This window comes from Dermacentor albipictus, chromosome 4 (genome assembly GCF_038994185.2).
Source record: "Dermacentor albipictus isolate Rhodes 1998 colony chromosome 4, USDA_Dalb.pri_finalv2, whole genome shotgun sequence".
NCBI classification, from domain to species: Eukaryota; Metazoa; Arthropoda; class Arachnida; order Ixodida; family Ixodidae; genus Dermacentor; species Dermacentor albipictus.
Window position 1 is genome coordinate 170,559,604 of NC_091824.1, and position 21,313 is coordinate 170,580,916.

At 47.1% G+C, this 21,313-nt stretch overlaps 1 protein-coding gene across 5 annotated transcripts in view; it reads right to left on the reverse strand.

Moving 5' to 3' along the window:
* Cbs (Cystathionine beta-synthase) overlaps nt 1-21,313 on the reverse strand; it is an 80,007-nt gene that overhangs the window by 28,478 nt on the left and 30,216 nt on the right. For 4 of the 5 annotated variants that reach the window (XM_065432543.2, XM_065432544.1, XM_065432541.1 and 1 more), the window contains exon 2: nt 1,748-1,886. In XM_065432543.2, the coding sequence (XP_065288615.1) occupies nt 1,748-1,886 (139 nt within the window). Of the gene's footprint in view, nt 1-1,747; nt 1,887-9,094; nt 9,234-21,313 lie in introns of those variants that run through there. The other variant, XM_065432542.2, reaches the window with a different exon arrangement.

Below are 21,313 nucleotides of genomic sequence, written 5' to 3' on the forward strand. Positions count from 1 at the left end.
TGTTCATGATCTGAGAAGACCCTGACCATACTTCTATAGAAAAAAGGGGCACATCGTGCGCAGCTGAGATCCACAGTATTCCGTTTGCAGTGGCTTTAAGCCACTTGTAATATGTCGTAAGGCTCTCAACTAGTTAATTAGTTTAAATTATTCCTAGTAATAATGATTCATTATTGAGCATGTAAAAGAACTATTACAGCGCGTTTAGAAAACACTTAAGGCCAAGATATAGGCCGGCGTTCTCGGCGCGCCAGGCCGCGGCAGGCGAAGTCGGATACGCTGCGCTAGCGACGCCAGGGGTGCAAGAAATTTGCTTCCTCTAGAGTTCGGCGTGCGCGCGCAGCTCGAGGCTAGCGCCATCTGTGCGTCCGGGAGCGCAACTTCGCCGCGGCGAACAGCTGTTTACATGGCGCATGCGCGTCGTTCGGGTAGCGCGCGCGCTTCTCGTTCCGCGCGCTGTTTGTGCGCTAAAATGAAAACTTTTGCGGGATGGTGTTAACTTGTCCTGACGGTCAGAAAAAAAAAAACATAAGGTTTTACGTGCGAAAACCACTTTCTTTCTGACCTGGGCTTCTTTAACGTGTACCTAAATCTAAGCACACGGGTGTTTTTCGCATTTCGCCCCCATCGAAATGCGGCCGCCGTGCCTGACAGCCAGAGCATCACACTCATATTGCTAGTACTTCGGCTACGTCAAAAACGGAAGCGGACCATGTATGTACATGCGAAAGCTATTCGACAAGCGCCCTCAACTCGGCGACTACCACCAGCTAGTACAGGAGCTGCGAAATGCAGCTTACCTGTGGCGAGACCACACTGCTTTCGTATAGCTTCCCACGCGTTGTTCTTGCGCTCTGTGTCGCGGTGGTCCATGCGTTTCACATCGTATACACATGGAAGGTTGCAAATCGCTTCAAGCAGGCGTCCTCACTCGCGCTGTCATCCCATACGGATGTTCAAAAAACCACAGCCGCACTGTCAGTACGCGCACCGCAGGCCACCATTCTGCCTTCTGCTCGCTGCCGCTGCAGCGCGCAGTGCATTCTGGTCTAGCGGCAGCCGCGTGAAATAGAACACGCTCTATGTCCGCGCCGGCGGCGTTGTGCTCGCCAAGCGCGCCTAAGCACGCCGGCTACGCCGGGACGCCGGACTGTAGAGTGCGCGCTTTTCACCGACGTCGCTTATCCGCGCCGCGCGTGGCCGCGCGCGCGCGTTACGCCGGACTATATCTTGCCCTTTAATGCAGCAATTTCCGTGAGCTAATCTTTGACACAGTTCCTTTTTCCTGGCTACTATCAAATGAAGTGATAAAGCTGTGCATTTTTGTGCGGAAATGTCATGGTTTAACATTGCCGCATATAACACATTTCTGATTATTTCAAAAGTGCGCTGTTTTAAACACCCGACTCGACGGAAACAAAGCGACGCATACAGTGCAAGGTACGTCGCAGCGTATGCATCGTTCCAAAATCCTCGTATGATCAGGTATTTTAAAAAGTGCACTTTTACAACAATAGCACCCGAACTGGACCCTTTCACAGCTTCGTTAAGTCATGTCTCGTTGCGCTTAAGACAATATGAACGTGTGACATTAAAGAAAGCGCGTCAGCGTTGAGACAGTTAACAAAGACGGTTTACCCCGTGTTTCTAGAAAACGGACGATCCGGACGCGCAGCCAAAGAAATTCGGAGAAATTTTCAAAGAAATTTACTCGTTCAGAGTGTGAAATCGATAGTACAGTGCCCACCTGGTGATATGCTGGTGTGGAGATTCCGCGACTGACTTTCCCAGCTGCCAGGCGCAGACGCTGTCCTTGTCCGGAAACACGATGTTCTCGGTTTCATGAGTGCAGTATTTGGTCCACGAAATTTGTGGCGAGCACTCGCCTACGCAACAATAATAATAAAAGAATCACTCCTCCTGTCTACAGAGTAGGCGCAACGTAGCGCTATGGACTGGTCACTAGCCATTCGATCACAGCGTTTATTCTTGTTTGCATTCAACATCAAATTATTTGCTCTGAGAAGCTTGAATGAGGCTTACACATTCATTGCCCATGCCGACGCATATAGCTTAAAGAGACCTTCACAATGTTTGCCCGCTGCAATCAAGCGTGGTACATAAATAAACCGGTGATAACCGCGCCGACAAAATATTACACATTATTACACATATGTATGCCGGGAGAACAGCTGAAAATCCAAACGAAAGTGTGCCTCTTTGTCAGAGAGAGAAAGAAAGTTATGCAGATCCAACGCACATATTGCACTCCATATGAAGCGAAGCTAATCTGAAGCGGCTAATTAAATGCGATACAAATAAATGGTATACGTACAACTGTCTTTATCGCCTTCCATTCTCCACAACGTCTAATATTCTGCCTTGTTTATGGTTATGAACTGCACAATTCATAACTATTTTCATGCAATGTTGACGTTTATCCACTGTACATCATTCACAAACTACTTCGGAATGCAAATAGCAGTTCATATGGATTCACTATGATACGTCGACGCAGCGATGTCAAGAAGCCGAAGGTAATGTTTGATGTTTGTTGATGGAGGAATGGTGAGGAGTTTTAGGCAGAAATAAGTATGCGACAGATAGGTAAGTACACATGTAATACAAGTAAATGCAAGTGTACCCTTTGTGTCCTGTGGGGCATACCCAGTCGCCAAAGAACAGAGTAGGCTAAATATTAAAAAATTATGCAGATTCAACGCACAAATATTAAAAAATTATGCAGATTATGTGGAGCAGAGCTTTCACGAAGCAGTTAACGAAACGCTATAAGTAAACAGTCAGAACAGAAACTGCACGATCAGGCGCCAGCGGCAGTTTGTTCCAGGCACAGAAAAGGTGGTCTACCCGATTCCCTTGCCCTGTGGCCATGCCTTCATGGGCCAAACTAGCAGGTGTTTAAATGAAAGGCTCAGGGAGCCCAACAATAACGTCACTACTGCCTCCAGACACCTAGGCACACATTGCCGGGACTGCAAACGGTCTAAGGAACAGGGGCTTTGAGCAGACTTCAATTCCGCGCAGGTGCGCCGAGATGACCCCAAGGCAAATGGTTGAAGCAGGCGACATAGGAAAGCTTAAAGAAAATTGAGTCAGTATGCAGTCGGTGTTGTTAAGTGATAAGGAGCGTCCCTTTTTAAGCGTAGTGACCCAATAACGGTTGTTTCAAGCCTGTCGGTTCACGTGGTGATTTGGTCTGCAGAGTACATTCGTAGTGCGGTCTTCCTTTTGTTTTATTGCGAGAGCAATTATACGGACACTCCAGGCGCATCTTTTTGTCATCGCCGTGATGTTCCGTATAAAGTCCAACCGCGACAACACTGTCGCCACGCGTCGATATGCTGTATGCACGAGGGAAAGCACGCGAGGGAACACGATGATCGCGGCTCAATCTGGTGCACGAGAAGGAAGAAAGCGGAGAGGAAACGTGCCGTTTTCCGCCGCGGGAGGGAGGGAGGGAGGGGGGCGCCGTTGTGCTCTGGCAACAACTGCATATTTAGCGACTGTTTTTAGATTTAGATTTTTAGATTTGTTTTAGTCAGCGCTTGTAGTGTCGTCCTCTCGTCTCGTGTCTCGTCTACATTTTCTGCGCTGTTAACATCAGGATGTTTTTAGATGCTCTTCGCACGACCGAATTAACGAAACTGTCTCATGCCACTCAGTTTCTCGTTTGCCGCGTTTATTTTTTTAAAAGCACATTTTAAGTTGCCGTCGTACTGTAGAGCGTTTGTCGATATTTTTTATGACATGATGTGATCGACTGACTCAGCCAGGAAGCGTACTTACTACTTTGGAAGCTTATTTGCGCCAGTCCCAAAAATTAAGATTTTAAGTTCTCCTCAACAGACTGAGCTTTAATGTCTCAGGCGTGCTTCAAGATCTCTGAAATAGGACAAGATGGCAAATCTTGTCACTCATGCAGTAGTTTCATCAAGAAGAATGAGGCGATCCAAGCGGCTCAATTTTTGTCACTCATATCCATGCAAAGCAACAGAATGAAAATGGGGAAAGCACAGGGGATATTAATCGTGATGTTTTAATGAAATGTAGAAATAATATGACTAAGAGAAATTCAACTTGAATAAATAACTTGCCGCAGGTGGTAGCCGATGACACATCTTCCACATTATGCGCGCGGATTTTTACAGCAATTGTGGCGGCCATTCTCTCGTCCATTTTCTTGGTTATTTGTGTATGCACGTACGTGTACATGATCAGCTTTGGATTTGTTAGCCAGTGGCGCTCATGGCCATGGCCGCAGATGTGGAAGATGTGGACTGCTTTAGGAACATTTCACAAACGATGTCAGCACCACCACAAAAGCAAGCAGCACATCCGGGCATGGAAAGTTAATTTGGCTCGAAATAGCTGGGCTGGCCTTGTCCAATTTCTCAAGCGAACGCTTCTACGACGTTCTTGTGAAAAAGACAAGAGACTGAAGTGTGGACGTGTCGCGCGGCTTTCCAGAAGTTGTAACAACAATGGAAAGGCAAGCGCGCGATCATCAGCTGGAAAGCACACAGCACGCCATTTTGTTTGTTTTTTTCTCTTCTATACCTTCGAGGCTGCTCAAGATGCCTCGCTTTGCTCACAGATGACAACTATTCCTTCGGCACGTTACCATCCCCACAAGGTCGCCCAGCTGGACAACAGACTGGTTCGGAGGCCTCACTACACGTGAAAACTTTGTTGTGTCCCAAAAGTCGTGTTTGGATTTCTTACTGCCTCTTCTGCATTACTTGTCAGGTGCGCCAGAGTTTTTCATGTACTATCTTTTGCATCTGCAGGTTGTGCGCCGACCAACCTACTATTTCGTTATTTGGCCTCGCATTGCTTTCTCGCACTTTGTGCCGTACAACACTCAATACGCGTATTCGCCGGCAGAAAACGAAATACGTTCGTGTGGGGGCACACCGCTCTTGATTGTTTTACTTCTTGTACGCCGCGAACGCTCTGTACAACTCGGGTGCTTCTAATGAATACTTACTTTATGATGAAAGCACATACAATAATGATGCTTAGATGGCCATGTCGATTGGCAAGGAAAGATGAGAGTTTGAAACAGTAACAGCCGCGAAACTGTTAAACTGAAATTTGCTTGAATTCTGGGGTTTTACGAGCCAAAATCCCAAAGTGGTTGAGGCCCGTCGTGTACTAGGGGATGGCTAACAACAGACAGCGCACTGAAAAAGAAGGAAAGCGTAGACAGCACAAGCGCGGGAGTTGGGTCTACGCCTTCCTTCGTCTTCGCTTTCAGTACGCCGTTTGCTACTAGCCGCAAACCAACTTGCCTAGTTTTCTTTCCTCGGCAGTGGTGGATTTCAGATTAGTTTAGACCACCTTGGCTTCGTTAACGTGCACCTAAATTTAATCACACTAGCATTCTTAAAATGCGGCCGTCGCGGCGGTGAATACAACCCGCGACCTTGTGCTTATAGCTGCGCAACGCCATAGTCACTATGAGCTACCGAGCACCGCGACGTCTCCGTGAAACGGTCGAAGTCACCGAATGTTTCAGGAGTGCTGGAGAGAGGAAACAGGTGCTTTTGGTGTCGTAATGAAAAGAGACAAGAGCTGTATCAAAAAGAAGGCAATGACGGTCGACTGCAGTGGAAAGATCGGACGGGATCGACATCAAGACTACTCTTTGATAACATGCGATACAGTACAGCCCCAGTGTTGCTTTAAGAAACGGAACAGAGACGCAGTTATATGGCTGCACTCCGCACGCGAGAGCAGCTGCTTGAGGCCGCACTATATAAACAAACTGTGGGGGATTTTAAAACCTTCCCATGTAGGGGCGCAATTCATCACGAACACGCGAAATTGTCACTGCGAAGTTGCGCTCTAAGAAACCGAACCACACTTGCACATAATCGACTTTGATATGAGAAGAAACGGAAAGAGTCTGGGCCGCTTTTGCCTCATGTTCATCTTTTATTGCACCCTATACGTACGTCATATCTTGAAAAAAATAAAAGCGAGGGCATATCAGAGCTCACGACTCATTACAACTCAGGTTGCCTAAGATTACAGAAATTTACCAGCCTTCGACAGGACGACAAAACGCGGCATATGGCTTACTAATTAAAATCATTATTCAAGACACGGGAAACGTTCACTGGATATTCAGCTGTGTGCTGTATTGCTTTCTTTCCCTTGTAGACCGTAACCTTTACCTTTTCACTACGTTAATCATGCACCGACTATCTCAGGTGAGACTATTAACTCGGGTCAGTCGTAAAGGCTGACCGAAGGTATTTCTTTATTATTTAGTATTATTGATTGGTTGAGTTATCGTCCCAGAGCAACACGAGTGACACCGTGGTTGAGAGGGCGGCGGGGGGGGGGGGGGGGGAATAATTTTGACCACGCACACCCAAACGCCGCTACGCGTGTTTTTGCACTGGGTTCCCATCAGAATATGCCCGCCGAGTCGCGGAATCGAAGCCGCGAGCGAGCTTGTGCTCAACCACGTCGCCATAGCCGCTGAGTCGGCAAGGCAGGCCACGCATGCGTCGTTGCACCCGAAGCAGCACGGCGTAAAACGACGGCGACGGCGCGCGCATCTAAAGTTTCCGCACATTTTCAGTGCTCTAGCACTCCATAGCACAATTGATATCGCAATGAATGGACAGTCAAGCATGGCACAGCGGCTTCAGTCGCCAAAATCTGCGGCTCTTCTTAAGGGACACGAGGGTTGCAATGTGGGCTTGTTGGTAATGAATCTTCAAGGGGGGTATGGCAGCGCGATTCAGACGGGACAAAAGAAAACACAAAGGGACACACACAGCGCTATAGCGCTGTGTGTGTCCTTGAGGGACATGCGAACTAGCCTTAAGGGACATGCGTATATCAGTGTAATCATTGTAAGGAGTCGAGCATAATGTTAGTGGAATGCATGAATACGCATATTAAGCCAATTAATTTACAAGTTTCTGTAAATAGGCTAGAACATAACACTACCTAAAGGACAAGATTTATACCCGCAGATCGCCTATATCTGTAGATATAGCCTGCTGCCTGGAATTTAACCGAACAGTCAAAGTTCGTCAAATTCTACATATTTCTCTTATTTGTAATGGCTTTCATGCTTTATCTCTGGCTTAAGTATTCGTACGCTAATGAATAAAGCGTATATTAGTCGAGATGTTAGGGAAGTTTCAAGGACACAGCTAGAAAGTAGCACAGTATTTCCCGTCCTAAAATAATTGCCCCTGAATGCAGCCATTTTAAAAGCAGCAATGAATTGCACGACATTTTTGAATATAGATTTTATGGTTCATTTGCGACAATGCGGGGGAAAAATGTGTACAGAGTGTTTAACGGTGCAAGTTTCCAGGCCAGCTATACAAACGAATGATCGGCACTATTTCGCCAATCTAATTTGATGTGGCACAGCCCCGTGACGTGATGTCGCCACATTTGGCAAGCGAAGAAAACAAAGCGAAGACAATACTTAGACACCAATTCTTCATTTTCATAAAATCATTACCTACAACCTACGTAAATCTTGATTCTAGTCTACCAAATCTCAAATTTTGTTTTACTTCCTTTTTCTTTCTTTCTTATTTTATACTGAACTAGCCATTTCTGGCCAATCTCCCAGAATTGGTATGTGCCACGAACTTCTTGGCTCTACAGTGGGAAAGCATTGGTTACGCGTAAAAAACGAAAATAAAAAGTCCTTTTGCAAAAGTCGTTTTCGTGCATGCGTATCGAGGTCCGTGTACACGATTATCGTACCGAGGTATTCGCATTTGTGCGGCACCACTGCAGACATATGAAACATTTACGTGTTAGTAAACGTGACTGCATTACCACGTGCAGGCATTACCCAACGATAATCGGCAGCTTTCCACTATCGATGAAAAGTGTGCAATCATTGAATTTTACCGGTACCAACATATGAAGCAGAAGCTCGGAGGCTAGCAACGAAGCCTGAGAAGAATTTAAGAACCGCGCAGCGAGCGAAAAAATGGAAAATTTTAGGAATGACGTTAAGTGACACGAAGAAAGCAGTGTAGCTTAGAAAGAAATCGGGGGCCGCCGATATTCTGATCGATTACGAAAGAGCACAATGCCAGAAAGTCGTGGTGCATTCGAATTATTCAAGCGCTATTGCTCTGGAGGGGCAGTTTAACTTGTAACATTCGTCTGGTTCGTTCCACCGTAGAGCGGTCGGAGGCGCTCGTACTTTCGAGCCGGGAGCGCGACCAAGATCTGACGGAACTTCGGTCACGCGACTTCTCCGATTGCACTGGGAGCAGCCGCTGAGCGTTCGGCTCGAGCAGGCTTTCCCTGGCTCCAGCTTTAAGACGGCACCACGTCACTGCAAGCCAAGTCGCAACGCGGTAGGAACCATTCGAATGTACTACCATAAGTTTTAGTTCTTCCTGAGGAGCATGCACTATGCACTCCGGTTGTGCGCCTCCACCCCCTTTTCTTTCCCGCGTAGCTGTCCTGGTTTTTCCGTCAGGCGTGCATTGTCAAGTGAACAGAATCGCATCCTGCGTAGCGAAAAGGGCAGCAGAGGCGAACGCACGCTAATCTTCCAACGCTCTGATAGCTCCGCTGCTCGATTGTCTAAAGAAGGTCCCACCCACCACTGCTCCGACCTGATCTTAATGTAATGTCAAACGACAACTACCAAATTCGTAAGTCTGTGCTACATTTCTTGTTACAAACATGGTCGATCACATTTCATTTACTTTCTGCTGCTCTTTGCAGACCCTCTGCAACCATCGAATGCAAATAATTTTTGCGCGAAACGTCCCAGAAGGGAAACGCGAATTTTCGTTTATCCAGACAGCATGCCATGCAAGCTGTGCGCAATTTGCCCCGCAAGAAGCATCAGCCCAATCGCTACCGGTGCCGTTTCCGCGAGCGTGTATTACTGCCCGCGTCAACTGCCACGCGCACTGCCGCGTGAAGACGAGCAAAACCTCGCGCACCCAGGGAAACAATCGTAGGCGTGAGCGGGGAAATTCCGGGCTCTAGGTGCACGTGTATCTATACGCACGGCGGCAGGAACCTACAAGCGGAGGTGTAGATCCTGGGACGAGCCACTCACCCTTCGGCTGAACCGGCGCCATGGCTGTCAGCAAGCAGCTCACTGACGCAGTCGACGTCGCAGATAAGTGGCGGCCGGCCTAGTGGCGCGATGCGTGGGCAGCGGGCGCGCCACGCAGCTTCGGCGGACGCCGATAGAATTATTGCGGCTATCGGGGCGCCGACAGATACACCGCTGGCCTGCTTTGCGCTGCGGAATGCGGAAAGGCCGGTGACGGCGCCTGACCGCGGATCGCTTTCCCCGGCAGCGTACCGAGCACGAGCGATAAGGTGAGCAAAACATGGAAGTGTACTGCAGAACGGACGGCGCCGGATGTTCTCTATACGACTTTGCTCAAAGCATGTAGCAAAGTAACGGTTTCGTGTTGAGAGAAACGTTGGTTGCGAAAACTAGTGGGGAACCCCCGGACTGCAAGCTTGCTGGCCAAGCGCTTCGTACAGAAGTGGTCTTCCGGGCTAAATGTACAAAAACAAACAAGGTAACAAAAAGACAGAGGGAGATATTAACGCATAAAACATGTGTGATGCTGTGTCGCTCTTTTCCTTCTTTCTCGACTCCTCGTGTAGCTGCCCTCGTGCTTTACGCTATGAATATTGAGAAGCCTGAGAATGTGGCCTGCATGCTTTCTTACGGCTTCGGCTGCTGATGACGATGGCCCCGCGTTGAACGAGTCGTTCATCGATTAGCGTTTAAGGAGCAGCCGTCCATTCATCCACCGCGCTCTTCAACTTAATGGTAGCTCGAAACACACCAGTCGAAGCCCATAACATTAGTACAAGGTCCGTGCGCTGCTTGACAATGATTACTACGACTCATGCAGCGACAGTAGCCTGCTACGGCGTCCTTGGGCTTATCTCTGGCCATCAGATCTCACTTTTGCTCAATAGACATGCTAAAGGATGGCTTTTCACTTGCCGAGTTAATTCCTTACGTTTCTGAGCCATCGAGATAACTGCGATCGCCTGTGTTTGATGTCGTAGTGCCGACAGGATTGGTGAAAAAAGACACTTTTTTCTCAAGTGCAATGGGTCGTTGTACTAGTCAATGCGTCATTATACGTGCCGGCGAGGCTCACTCTGTGCACGCCCATAGAGGCTCCGGCCTGTACGTATATCTGGCTTCTCGAAGAGGTAGAAAGAGGAGAATTTCTTCGAGAAAGCGCAGAGCGTTAGAGGCCTGAGGTCCTCTAACGTGCTATTCTGCTCAGACCGAAAGGAAAAAAAAAGGAGTATGAGGACTGGTGATGAAAATAGGCAGTAGGATGCGATCAACTACTCTAAGAAAAGTTTGAACCCTCTGGGGATTACCTTGTCCCCAAACAATAATCTTCATTTGCCTTGCGTGTCTTTTCTTTCTTTCACGCTGTGCGCCCAGCACTACCCAGGGCGAGCGGGGTCTGTTTCGCAAGTGTCCACCCATAGTGGACACGTCCACCTCCTCTGCTGCTGTAGTTCTTATTGGCTGGGCTGGGGTACGCGTCAGAAGGAGACACACGCCCACAGCCAATCAGCACTTCAGCACCAGAAGAAATGGACATGTCCATTAGGTGGTCTCTTAGAATAGTCTCATTGGTCATAAACGGCATGCGCATTATCAGACTGACATAGCATTTTTGAAAGAGACGCAGCGAGCGCAGAATTTTCAAGAAAGTAAACGCAGGGAAGACAGATAATGATTATCGCTTGGGGATAAGATACGACCATGATTGGACAATCTTTTTTTAGAGTCTACACTGCGTCTACAAAGGGCCCGTTTGCAGCCTTTAACCAAGGACCGTGTTAATCGATAATTCTATGTGAGCCCCCTCAGATAGTTTAAAGAGGAAAAGAACCGCGACTTCAGACGGGACGTGAAGGAGTGAACGGACATCCCGTCTGAAGTCGCGGTTCTTTTCCTCTTTAGGCATGTCAGACCAACTGGCCCAAAGTTCGCCCCTCTTGAACCTCTTAGATAGGTAACACATCGCAGCAAAGGAAGTGCGTTTTACAACGATAAATTTGATACTATGGTTTTACGTGCGTGCGTGCGTACGAGTGCGTGCGCTCGCGTGCATGTGTGCGTGCGTGTGTGTGAAAATAGCAAGAAATATTGTACAAAAATTTACAACTTGACAGAAGAAGGAAGCCTTTTAAACCCTTAGGCAGCACCTCACATGCGGTTAAAACACGACATATATGATTCATTTTTATTGGCTTCAAGCAACACTGATGTCTTCAGACTGCAACTTTTGCGAAACTTGTATTACCGAAATAACAAATACGTGCACACAGTAAAGCAATATGTTGGCTTTGTTAGCTTGTCCTATTAGGTGCAATTTAAAGAATTGTGATAAATTATGCTGTTGCCAAATTATCAGAAGTCAATCATGCTGCTGAGTCGCTTACAAATTTTGTTTAGTATACCCAAGAGGAGTTCTATCTAATTAGGGAGAAGTTACCCAGGCAGAACTATTCTCCGACGTACTAATGGAGGATCCCTTCTCGAACTTTCACAGACGTCATAATGCACCACGTCATTGGACTTGAATGCCTGAAAAGACGGCGAAGAGAGCCTCCATTCCCCTTCAGAAAGCCTCGAATTCCACTTGAACATTCCTTACACCGAGCGAGTTACCCGCCGCAGTGACTATGACGTTGCGCTGTTGAGCTCGAGGACGCGGGCTCGATTACAGGTCGCGGTGGCCGCATTCCCTTGTACGGTGCAGCACGAGTGCACCTTAAAGACAACCAGGTGGTCAAAATTAATCCGGAGCCCTGCACTACGGCCTACCCCATAATCGGGTTGTGGTTCCGACACGTAAAACGCGTTGTCGAAAGTGGACGAGATCGTCGCCAGTGAAGAGTAAGGAAGCTTACATTTAATCAGACGCAGCCGGCTGTGCGATGCTTCCATTACCGGCATAGCAGCAAGGTATTTCTCTTTAAAGGAGTCGTTCGATTTCACAGCACGCTTTCGAGCATATTGATAAGGGAAAGTTCCAGAGGGGGCTCTGTGGCGCGAAGGCATTCCGCGCAATGAGGGTGCTGCTATAAGAGCTGTTCGCACTCGAAACGTGTTGGTGTTCAGAACTATGCACAGGATTTTCAGCGGCTTTTTAAACAACACTGCAGATATTTTGGTGCACTTTGCACACGTCACGCCAGCCATGCATGGCTACAAGTAAATGCGCGTCGTGCAAACTCACGCACTACTAACATCGTTACGCATAACGTCGGCTCGAGCGCCAGCACGACGTCGCGTGACAGGACTATTTCTGTCACCGTTGAGCGCATTTTGCTACAGCGACGTGAAACATCATTTGTTACACTGTACTGGGGTAAAGGCGGATAACAGCGCGACGCGACGTCGACATCTGCGTGCGCGTGTACGTAGAGATGTTGGCATGACGCGCACGCGGCGTTGTATAGCAGCGCCATCTGGCCACGGTGGTCTTCGCAAATGGCCATTCACCGTAAGCTCTAGAGACCATCTTGTTCCTTCTGTCACCGAACCTACACGCTTGGTCAGTTTCCAAATCCTTGCGCACACTCAGTCAGCAAGTATGTAGTACACGTGATGAGCTGAAGCGCACATGCGGTCACCTCGGGCCAGCATAGATGATGTAGTACAGCCACAAAGTCCTTTAGTACGCAGGTGTCTCGGATCCTTCTGAAGTTTATCTGTGAGGCTGATATATAGCTTCTCCCTCAATTGTGACGCTTATACTATCATCATTTGAAAGCGTTCAGCGTCTGATGGTTGGTCCGGAGGGAACATAGCCGACGTGACGATGCGCTACCATTTATTGTGTACTCTCTCAGTTTAACACTGTGTTTTATGCGGTGAGCTGCAGCCATATGTTAGAATAATTATGGGCTTCTACATGTCAACACAGCGATCTGATAATAGAGCACGCCATAGTAGGGACTCCGGATTAATTTTGACCACCTGGAGTTAATTAAAGTGCACCTAATCTAAGTACACGGGTGATTTTGCATTTTGCCCACATCGAAATGTCACCGTGGCCGCGATTTGATCCCACGAATTTCTGCTTAGCAGCGAGCCCTATGTTGACCAGGTATTCAACTTCGTCATTGCACTGAATGTAGTATGTGTTACGGTAAAGGTTTTGGTGATGAGCATACGCCGAAACAGTTGCTGCTGCACAAATTTTCTATGCTAGTCATTTGCCAAGATGCATAGGGGTTTTATACACAGCGAACAACGACTAGTCCGCTCATTCGTCACACACTGTTCCGCAACCATACGTCACTTCTAGGATTGAGCCTGCTGTTTTAGAGCGCAGCTTTTAGGCGCCCGTTCCTGCATTGGCGTTCCTCGGCTTTGCTGGTAACCGAACGAACGAGTACAGCGAAGCATGAAAGAGCGGACGCGGAGCGCAGCGGAGAAGGAGGGTACAGTGAAAGCATGAGACAGAAAGCGGAGAAGGAGAGTAGAGTGAAATGGTCAGGAGGAAAGCAGAGTGCTGCGCGAGACTAAGAGATGGCACCGCAGTAATTGTAATCTGATTGTATGTACGATGGGAATAGTAAAGTACTTTCTGGAAGCCACGCTGGCACCAGTGATTACACTGGAATCTTCGACGAGTCATGTATAAAAACCGATGCGTTTAACCCGCAGGTAAGATTTTCGACGATCGCCGACACTGCTCGTCGCTATCCTTGTGCTTGAGTGTTACTTGTTTTGCTGGGCACAATTTCGACAAATAAAGAGCTCAATTTGTAACTCACAGTTTCGACACTCTATTGTTCTTCCTTTGTATTACCACGTGACAATATAACCATAATACCCCCCTTCAGTCACGGCGTACACGGTTGTGGACGCGACTAATGACGTTTTTCACAGGTCGATCTAGAGCGGCCGCCGAAATCCTCGAGCGAGCGCTCGGGTTTCACAAATCCGAATCGGCCAGCGGAGCGAAAAAACGCTCCGCGGAGGATCACGCAGGAAGTATGCGTACGCGTGACACAAATCGATCCCGGAAACCATACCCGACTTCCGCTCTGTACGTTTCCCCGGCAACTAAAGTCGCCGTCCCCCGTGCGTAATCTGACCGCGGCAGTCACAGAGTCCGTCATTTCCATGTCGTGCCCGCAAGGATTGTGCATGGGCAACGTGCATAAAAGGCTTCGCACAGCACCTGCGTCACCTAGTAATCGCTGTCGTCCGAGCTCTCATCGCTAAACGCGAGCTCTGCAGCAGCACCGAACGCGGCCATTTTGCGAAGCAACCGGGTACCGATTTCGCTTGAAGACGGAAGTGACGCGAGCTATTTCCGCCCGAATCCGCGCCTCGGCGGCGGAGCAAGTGAGAGCGATCCGGCGCGGAGCGAGTTGATCCCAAACGACCAGTGGAACGCGCGAACCCGCTCCAGATCGACCCGTGAAATTCGGATTCGTTGCCGCGGAGCAAGAAATCCTGCTCCGAATCGACCAGTGAAAAACGCCATTACTTTTGCCATTACTTTGGAGTGGTTGCAAGGAATGGACAACGAGCATTAAGCTTTGAGTAAATCGAACATTCGGCTCCCCTAAAGTACACCCATTTCACTTCTGAGTGAATTTTATTGCTTCAGACGACCGCTTTGGTGAAGGCACTAGTGTGTTTTACGGGACATTTCAAGTGGAACGTTTTGACAGTAATTGCAAAAAAAAAATAAAATTTTCCCTCCTTGCAATGCTTCCACCCAATAATTAACCTGTGCTTGTAATTCGAGCGGGTGATTCATTATTTTTAACGAAGAAACACTGCATGGCTGACTGTACAATAAATGAATAATTAATCACTGTGTAGTTATGGTGGCTGTCTATAAAATGCAGAGTTATTCTCATCCCACCTTGACTTACTTTCTATGAAGTCTCCAGCACCTTGGCATAAAATTATGTACATTTCACACATTTATCAACAGTCGAACGTAATTCGTGACTGAATTGGATGCAAAATAGTGTCGGCTAGTTCCTTCTGAACAATGAGCGACACAATCCGTGGAAGTGCTTCGTCTGCCGCGGCTGCTAGACGAGCTTGCCGAGCAGAGGCTCAGCGCTGCGCCGAGAGGACCCTGCCGTTCAGATTCAATTTTTTTGCCACAGTATATCGCGAATTTAAAACGCCTAAACAGCTGCGTTCAAAATTAGCATCAGAGAATGTCGTATACGTAGGGGAATTTTTTTTATTATATACATTGTTTCTGCTTCCACAATCTCCGTCCCATTTACATATAGATTTGCTGTTCTTTCAGGGTCTCTTCTAATTCGCCGGCTACTCGCTCAAATTGTGGGCTTTAAGCTTTTCCATTACTTCTTGCCACCTCACCAGGACGGAGAAAATGTGCCCGCGTACAATTTCCGCCATTCATCCAGCCCCACTCCCCCATGTCTGCATAATGATTGCCCTTGGAGTCACCGTAGCTGGCCAATCGAATGAACTGACCGCTAACAGGGACGTAGCAAGGGGATTGGGGTGTAAGGCAACTTTGGGACTTCACAGCGACCCATTCTTGGCAACAGCCAACGCCAAAACAGCTGTTGTTGTCCGAGTTTAGGGATACTGCCCCGGTGGTGCACATATCTTTTTTTGCACGCGTCTCTCATGACAGTGACAGCTGGCAAGGCTCCATTGTTTGCGACAGGGACACAACGGTCTAAACAGAAGATAAAGTAAAAGGCGTACCCAGCATAGCTTCGCTTACAAGCAGTCGTGATCACAACACGGCGCCATGCGCTCGGACTGAAGTCAATGCTTTTGACCAAGCGCCGCGTACCATTCAATGAAACAAGCTATAGATGTCCTAATTCTCCATCGATGAGCAAGCACAAATGCACGCGATGTGAACTGCGCCTGATGCCGAAAAGATTGCCGAAGCGAATAGGTGCCAAGTTACAGACAAAACGACACGATGCGCCGCGCTTTGGGTGGTCTGTAATTCTGTCTAAAACATTCTGTTGCGTCTAGGGGAAGCATCTCACACTTTAAGATGATAAATTTCCTCACAGGGCTTTGTTTTAGTAAAGCGCTTAGTTAAACCCGTTGTTGAAAGAGCTGTACGCTCATGCGTTCCATAATATTTTGCTTATTTGCAGCGTTAAGTCATTTGCAATGAATGGTCTGGGCTCGCTATGGACATGAATGCAAATTACTTCGATGAATTAATTAAATTATATTAAATAAATATCTCGAACACGTCATTGCCGGAAGTAAACATATTTGTGTTATTCCTAGAGCTACTAACTCACTCCATTTAGCACTGGCTCTTCTCTTGATCCATAGGAATGATGCAAACGCATTCGACGGAAACACCGCTAAATGACCACATATTTGAGACAGTGAATTTCGAAAAGCACGCAATCCCACACAGCTTATGTTTTATTTATTTATTTATTTTCAGATAGCACTGAAGTTGCGTGTGCCACATCACGCTCCAGACAACTTGAGAACGGCTAACATTACCTTGAAAAACTTTTTTTTCTCTCTAGTCAACAAGAATTGTCATGACGGGTAGCGACCGCGAGCCTCAGTGGTTGCGACAGAGAGCAGTGCGGTTTCATCGAGATCATAGCACGTGACTCTCAAGTGGCTAGCAACGCGCTTCAGCGCAGCTTGTCTCTGACCAGCATGCGGTTGCTTGTCCGATAAGCGCAGAGGGCGACTGCTCCAATAATGGCGGATACAATGTTTGCAACGGAACGCCAACAGGACTAAAGCGTCTTCCACACGGGAGGCCTTGTTGTCCGTACTAAAGCATCGCTATTAATGTCTAGCGTATTCCTTTTGTCGGCTTTCTGTGCTGTAAACCAAATGAATGAATAAGGCGCATACATACATACATACATACATACATACATACATACATACATACATACATACATACATACATACATACATACATACATACATACATACATACATACATACATACATACATACATACATACATACATACATACATACATACATACATACATACATACATACATACATACATACATACATACATACATACATACATACATACATACATACATACATACATACATACATACATACATACATACATACATACATACATACATACATACATACATACATACATACATACATACATACATACATACATACATACATACATACATACATACATACATACATACATACATACATACATACATACATACATACATATGAAGCGGTATGAGCCTTCGAATAGAAGATGAAGAAGCGCGGGAACCGGGGGGACAGAAGAAGAGAAGAGAGAAGTGAGAAATAAATGTAGACGAGATGGACGCCAGTTCCACAGCAACGCTTTAAGTCTACTGTGTCCTTTAACTAGGAACGCTACAATATTTTGGCGCAGTCGACAACTGACTCCAACATGTGGGTGACATTTTTCCTCGAGGAGACCTCCGCAGAGAAGATCATCTTTTCGAGATACCAAGCTCAAGACGAACCAGCGGTGGAACTACCTCGCGAACTCAACTCGGCAGACCTCGTGAACCTGGTTTTAGAGAAGGCTTCCATAGACATTGCTGAACTACGTCGGAAGGGTGCGGTGAAAGTGAACTTGCGTCTGGCGATCTTCGACAAATTAGTTCTTGAACCCATGCGTCGAAAGGACACTGCATCACGGTCTTCGACAGAAGAGGTGAGCCTCGTTTTGAAAGCTCTTCAGCTACAACAAGAACAGATGGCGCAACAAAACCAACTGGTGACGTCACTTATAAGCTCTCTAAACGCTGAGAAGCCGGCGACTAAATTTGTCGAACCCGATACTTTCGACGGCAAGTCTTCAAGCCCAGAAAGTTGGCTTGAATTCTATGAATATGCCGCTGGGAAGAACAAATGGCACTCTAATGAGGACAAAATTACCAACATGCGTAGTTATTTAAGAGGTGTTGCACGTAAGTGGTACGATCTGCACATTATTGAAGATGTTGGCAACTCTTGGCACCAGTGGAAGGAAAAATTCTTGAAGACATTCCGAAGCAACCCAGTGCAAAGATGGGACGCCGCGCTCAATTTCAAATTCACGCAGGGCTCCCCCGTCGAGTATTTCTTTGAAAAACGCCGCCTTTTAAAGCTGGCCGAGCCTATGCTTCCTCCTTCTGCCATAGTAGCTCTAATAATGCACGGATTGCCCGCGGAAGTCCTGGAGATAGCGCAAGCACGATCACCTAAAACTATAGACGGGCTCTTGGAGTGCCTTCACGACATACCATCTACTTCAGACGAAAATATAACCGCTGGCTCAAGCAGTCGCTTCAGACGGACCGGCGCGGATTGGTCAAGCCGTAATCCGCGAGAACCGAGCCGCCTTGCAGGCAGTACAGAGAGCTTGGGTTGGCGTGCTCCCAGAGGTCGAGTGAATAACGTCGACAACGACCCTGTCCCCATACTTTCAGACGCTCAAGATTCTCCGACAACAAAAAACTAATAAACAAGGGTGATCAGTCCGACCCGATGACCACAACTGAGACTGTTTATTTAACTTGCTCTAGCTTACTTCACATTCCTGTCAAAGTGGGAAATAGACATATGATGGCTTTGGTTGACAGCGGTGCTTCTGTGTCTATAATAAATGCCAAGCTGGTAGATTCAAGTCACCTGCATAGTGGAAGAGTACTACGGGTGCAAGGGTACGATGGAAAAGTGACAATGCATAATCAGTGGGCCTCAGTAAACATCGAGTTCCAAGGTCATGAAATAGAGAGTGACGTACTGGTGATAACGGGGGTGACGTACGACTTTCTGCTATCCAGACCAGACATAAAGAAACTAAAAATCAACGTATATTGGGACGATGCAGTTTTAGTGGAAGGACTATCAAGGGAAGAGACACAGCAAGATAGAAAAGATAACCTGCGAATTGTCAAGTGCGCGGAAGATATTGCAACGACCTACCCTGAACTGGTATGCGTAGGAAGCTATCCACAAGAGATGAAGTCGCACAAGGTGCCTTTCGAACTAACTGACAAGGCCGTCATCCGAAAATCACCTTATAACATGTCACGAGAACGTAAGATATGGTTGAAGAAAGAATTGCAGGAGATGCTAGACGCCGATATAATCCGGCCTTCGGTGTCACCCTTCGCTTCTCCCATAACTATTGCGCCGAAGGAAGATGGAACTTTCCGACTGTGCACAGATTACAGGGTTCTCAATCGCCAAACAGACCTTATACCATTTCCCATGCCGAAGATAGACACGATTATAGATGAGACAGGTGGTTGCCGGATTTTTTCACGCATTGACTTGTGCAAAGGTTTCTGGCAGATCCCGCTAACCGAAGAAACAAAAATGTACACTGCTTTTATCACGCCCTTTGATCTGTACGAGTATAACCGGCTTCCTTTCGGCTGGAAAAACTCGCCAGCATGGTTCCAGAAGATTATGAACGAAGTCCTGAAGCCTTTTCTGGGTGTCTTTTGTAACGTGTACATAGACGATATTATCGTCTTCTCCAAAACAGAGGCTGAACATCAGGAAATCCTTTCTCAGGTATTAAATGCCTTGAGCTTGGCACAACTCAAGGTTAATTTTAAGAAAAGTGCATTCTTTCAAAGAAAAGTTGTGTTTCTTGGAAGAGTATTTGATGGGACTACCAAAAGCACGAAACAAGAGTCCGTCGAGAGAATATCCCAACTGGTTAAACCGTATGACGTCCACTCATTGCGTGTATTTTTGGGATTAGCCGGACATTTCAGACCTTTCATAAAAGACTTTGCTATAAAAACAAGATGCCTCACGTGCCTAACGCAGAAAGAAGTTCCATTTGAGTGGGATGAGGAATGTGAGAGAGTCTACCGTGATCTGGTGCACAGAATCTCTGCTGACCCTATTCTACGCATACCAGATTTCACTTTACCCTTTGAACTGAATACCGACGCCTCACATTATGGAACAGGTGCAGTCTTGTACCAGAAATGTCCAGAAGCATCCGGCCGAGAAAAGCGACATGTAGTAGGCTACTACAGCTACACCCTCAAGCCACCTGAAGTCAACTACACCACTACTGAAAAGGAAGCTCTTGCTGTCCTTAAAGCAATTCAGTACTTCCGTACGTACCTAGAAGGTGCGAAGTTTACTTTGTTCACGGATCACCAGGCACTCACTCATCTCTTGAATATGACCCAACCTAAGGGACGTATCGCCAGATGGGTGAACTACTTGCAGCAGTTTGATTTCACCATCTCCCACAGACCTGGACCCCTTTTGACTGATGCAGATGCATTGTCTCGACTGATGATACAGGCCAATAAAGAACAATCGGAAGAAATCAATGAAGTAAAATTGTGGGAAGGCACTGAACAATTAATTTTTATGGCAGGTCGCTATCAAGTCCCGCCAACGCTGGTTCCCAAGGTGCTTTATTTGTACCACGATAGCCCAGAATCTGGAGGACACGACGGATTTTGGCGCACATACAACAAGCTAGTCAAGAGATTTACGTGGCCTCACATGAAAGAAGACGTCAATCAATACGTTCGTTCATGCCACATTTGTCAAGTCAACAAAGTGAAATACAAGCAGCCTACAGACGCCATGATAATACCTTGCCACTCGAACGTGCCTTTTGAAGTTATACACCTGGATTTTGCCGAGCTAAATAAGAAACGAGAAGGAGTCCGAAAAACGCAAGCTTTTCTTCTGGCCATAGATGAGTGCACCAGGATGGTCGCGGCACGGGCAGGACAAGAAGATGCGAATAGTGTCATCGCCCTCCTCAAACGGGATATGTTTAGGACAACCAGAAAGATCGTATGTGACAACGGACCAGCGTTCAAGAGTGAAAAATTAGCAAGATGGGCTCGAGACCACAATATATCAATCAAATTCTGTGCACCATACCATCCCGCGGCGAATGGGCTTGCAGAGCGTGCTATACGAGATGTGAAGCAATACATCAGGATGTACGATAGTTTCCCTGGTGGATGGAAATGCTCTTTAGAAGCAGCTGTAAGACATCACAATCGCTCCTACACCAGTGGCTTGGGATGCAGCCCGCAGTTCGCTTCTTCAGGAGAGACCCCTATTCTTCAAGCGGACCTTGAACTGGGGCTGTTAGACAATCTCAAGATCGTCGAGGAAAGGAAACAAAAATCACAGGAGGAGAGGTACCGTAAACGAATGAAAAAAAATTTTGACAAGAGACATTGCTCAGCTATCCCAGACATTCAAGTCACCGACCTCATCCTAGTTAGGAAAGGAGTAAGAGAATCCAGTGCC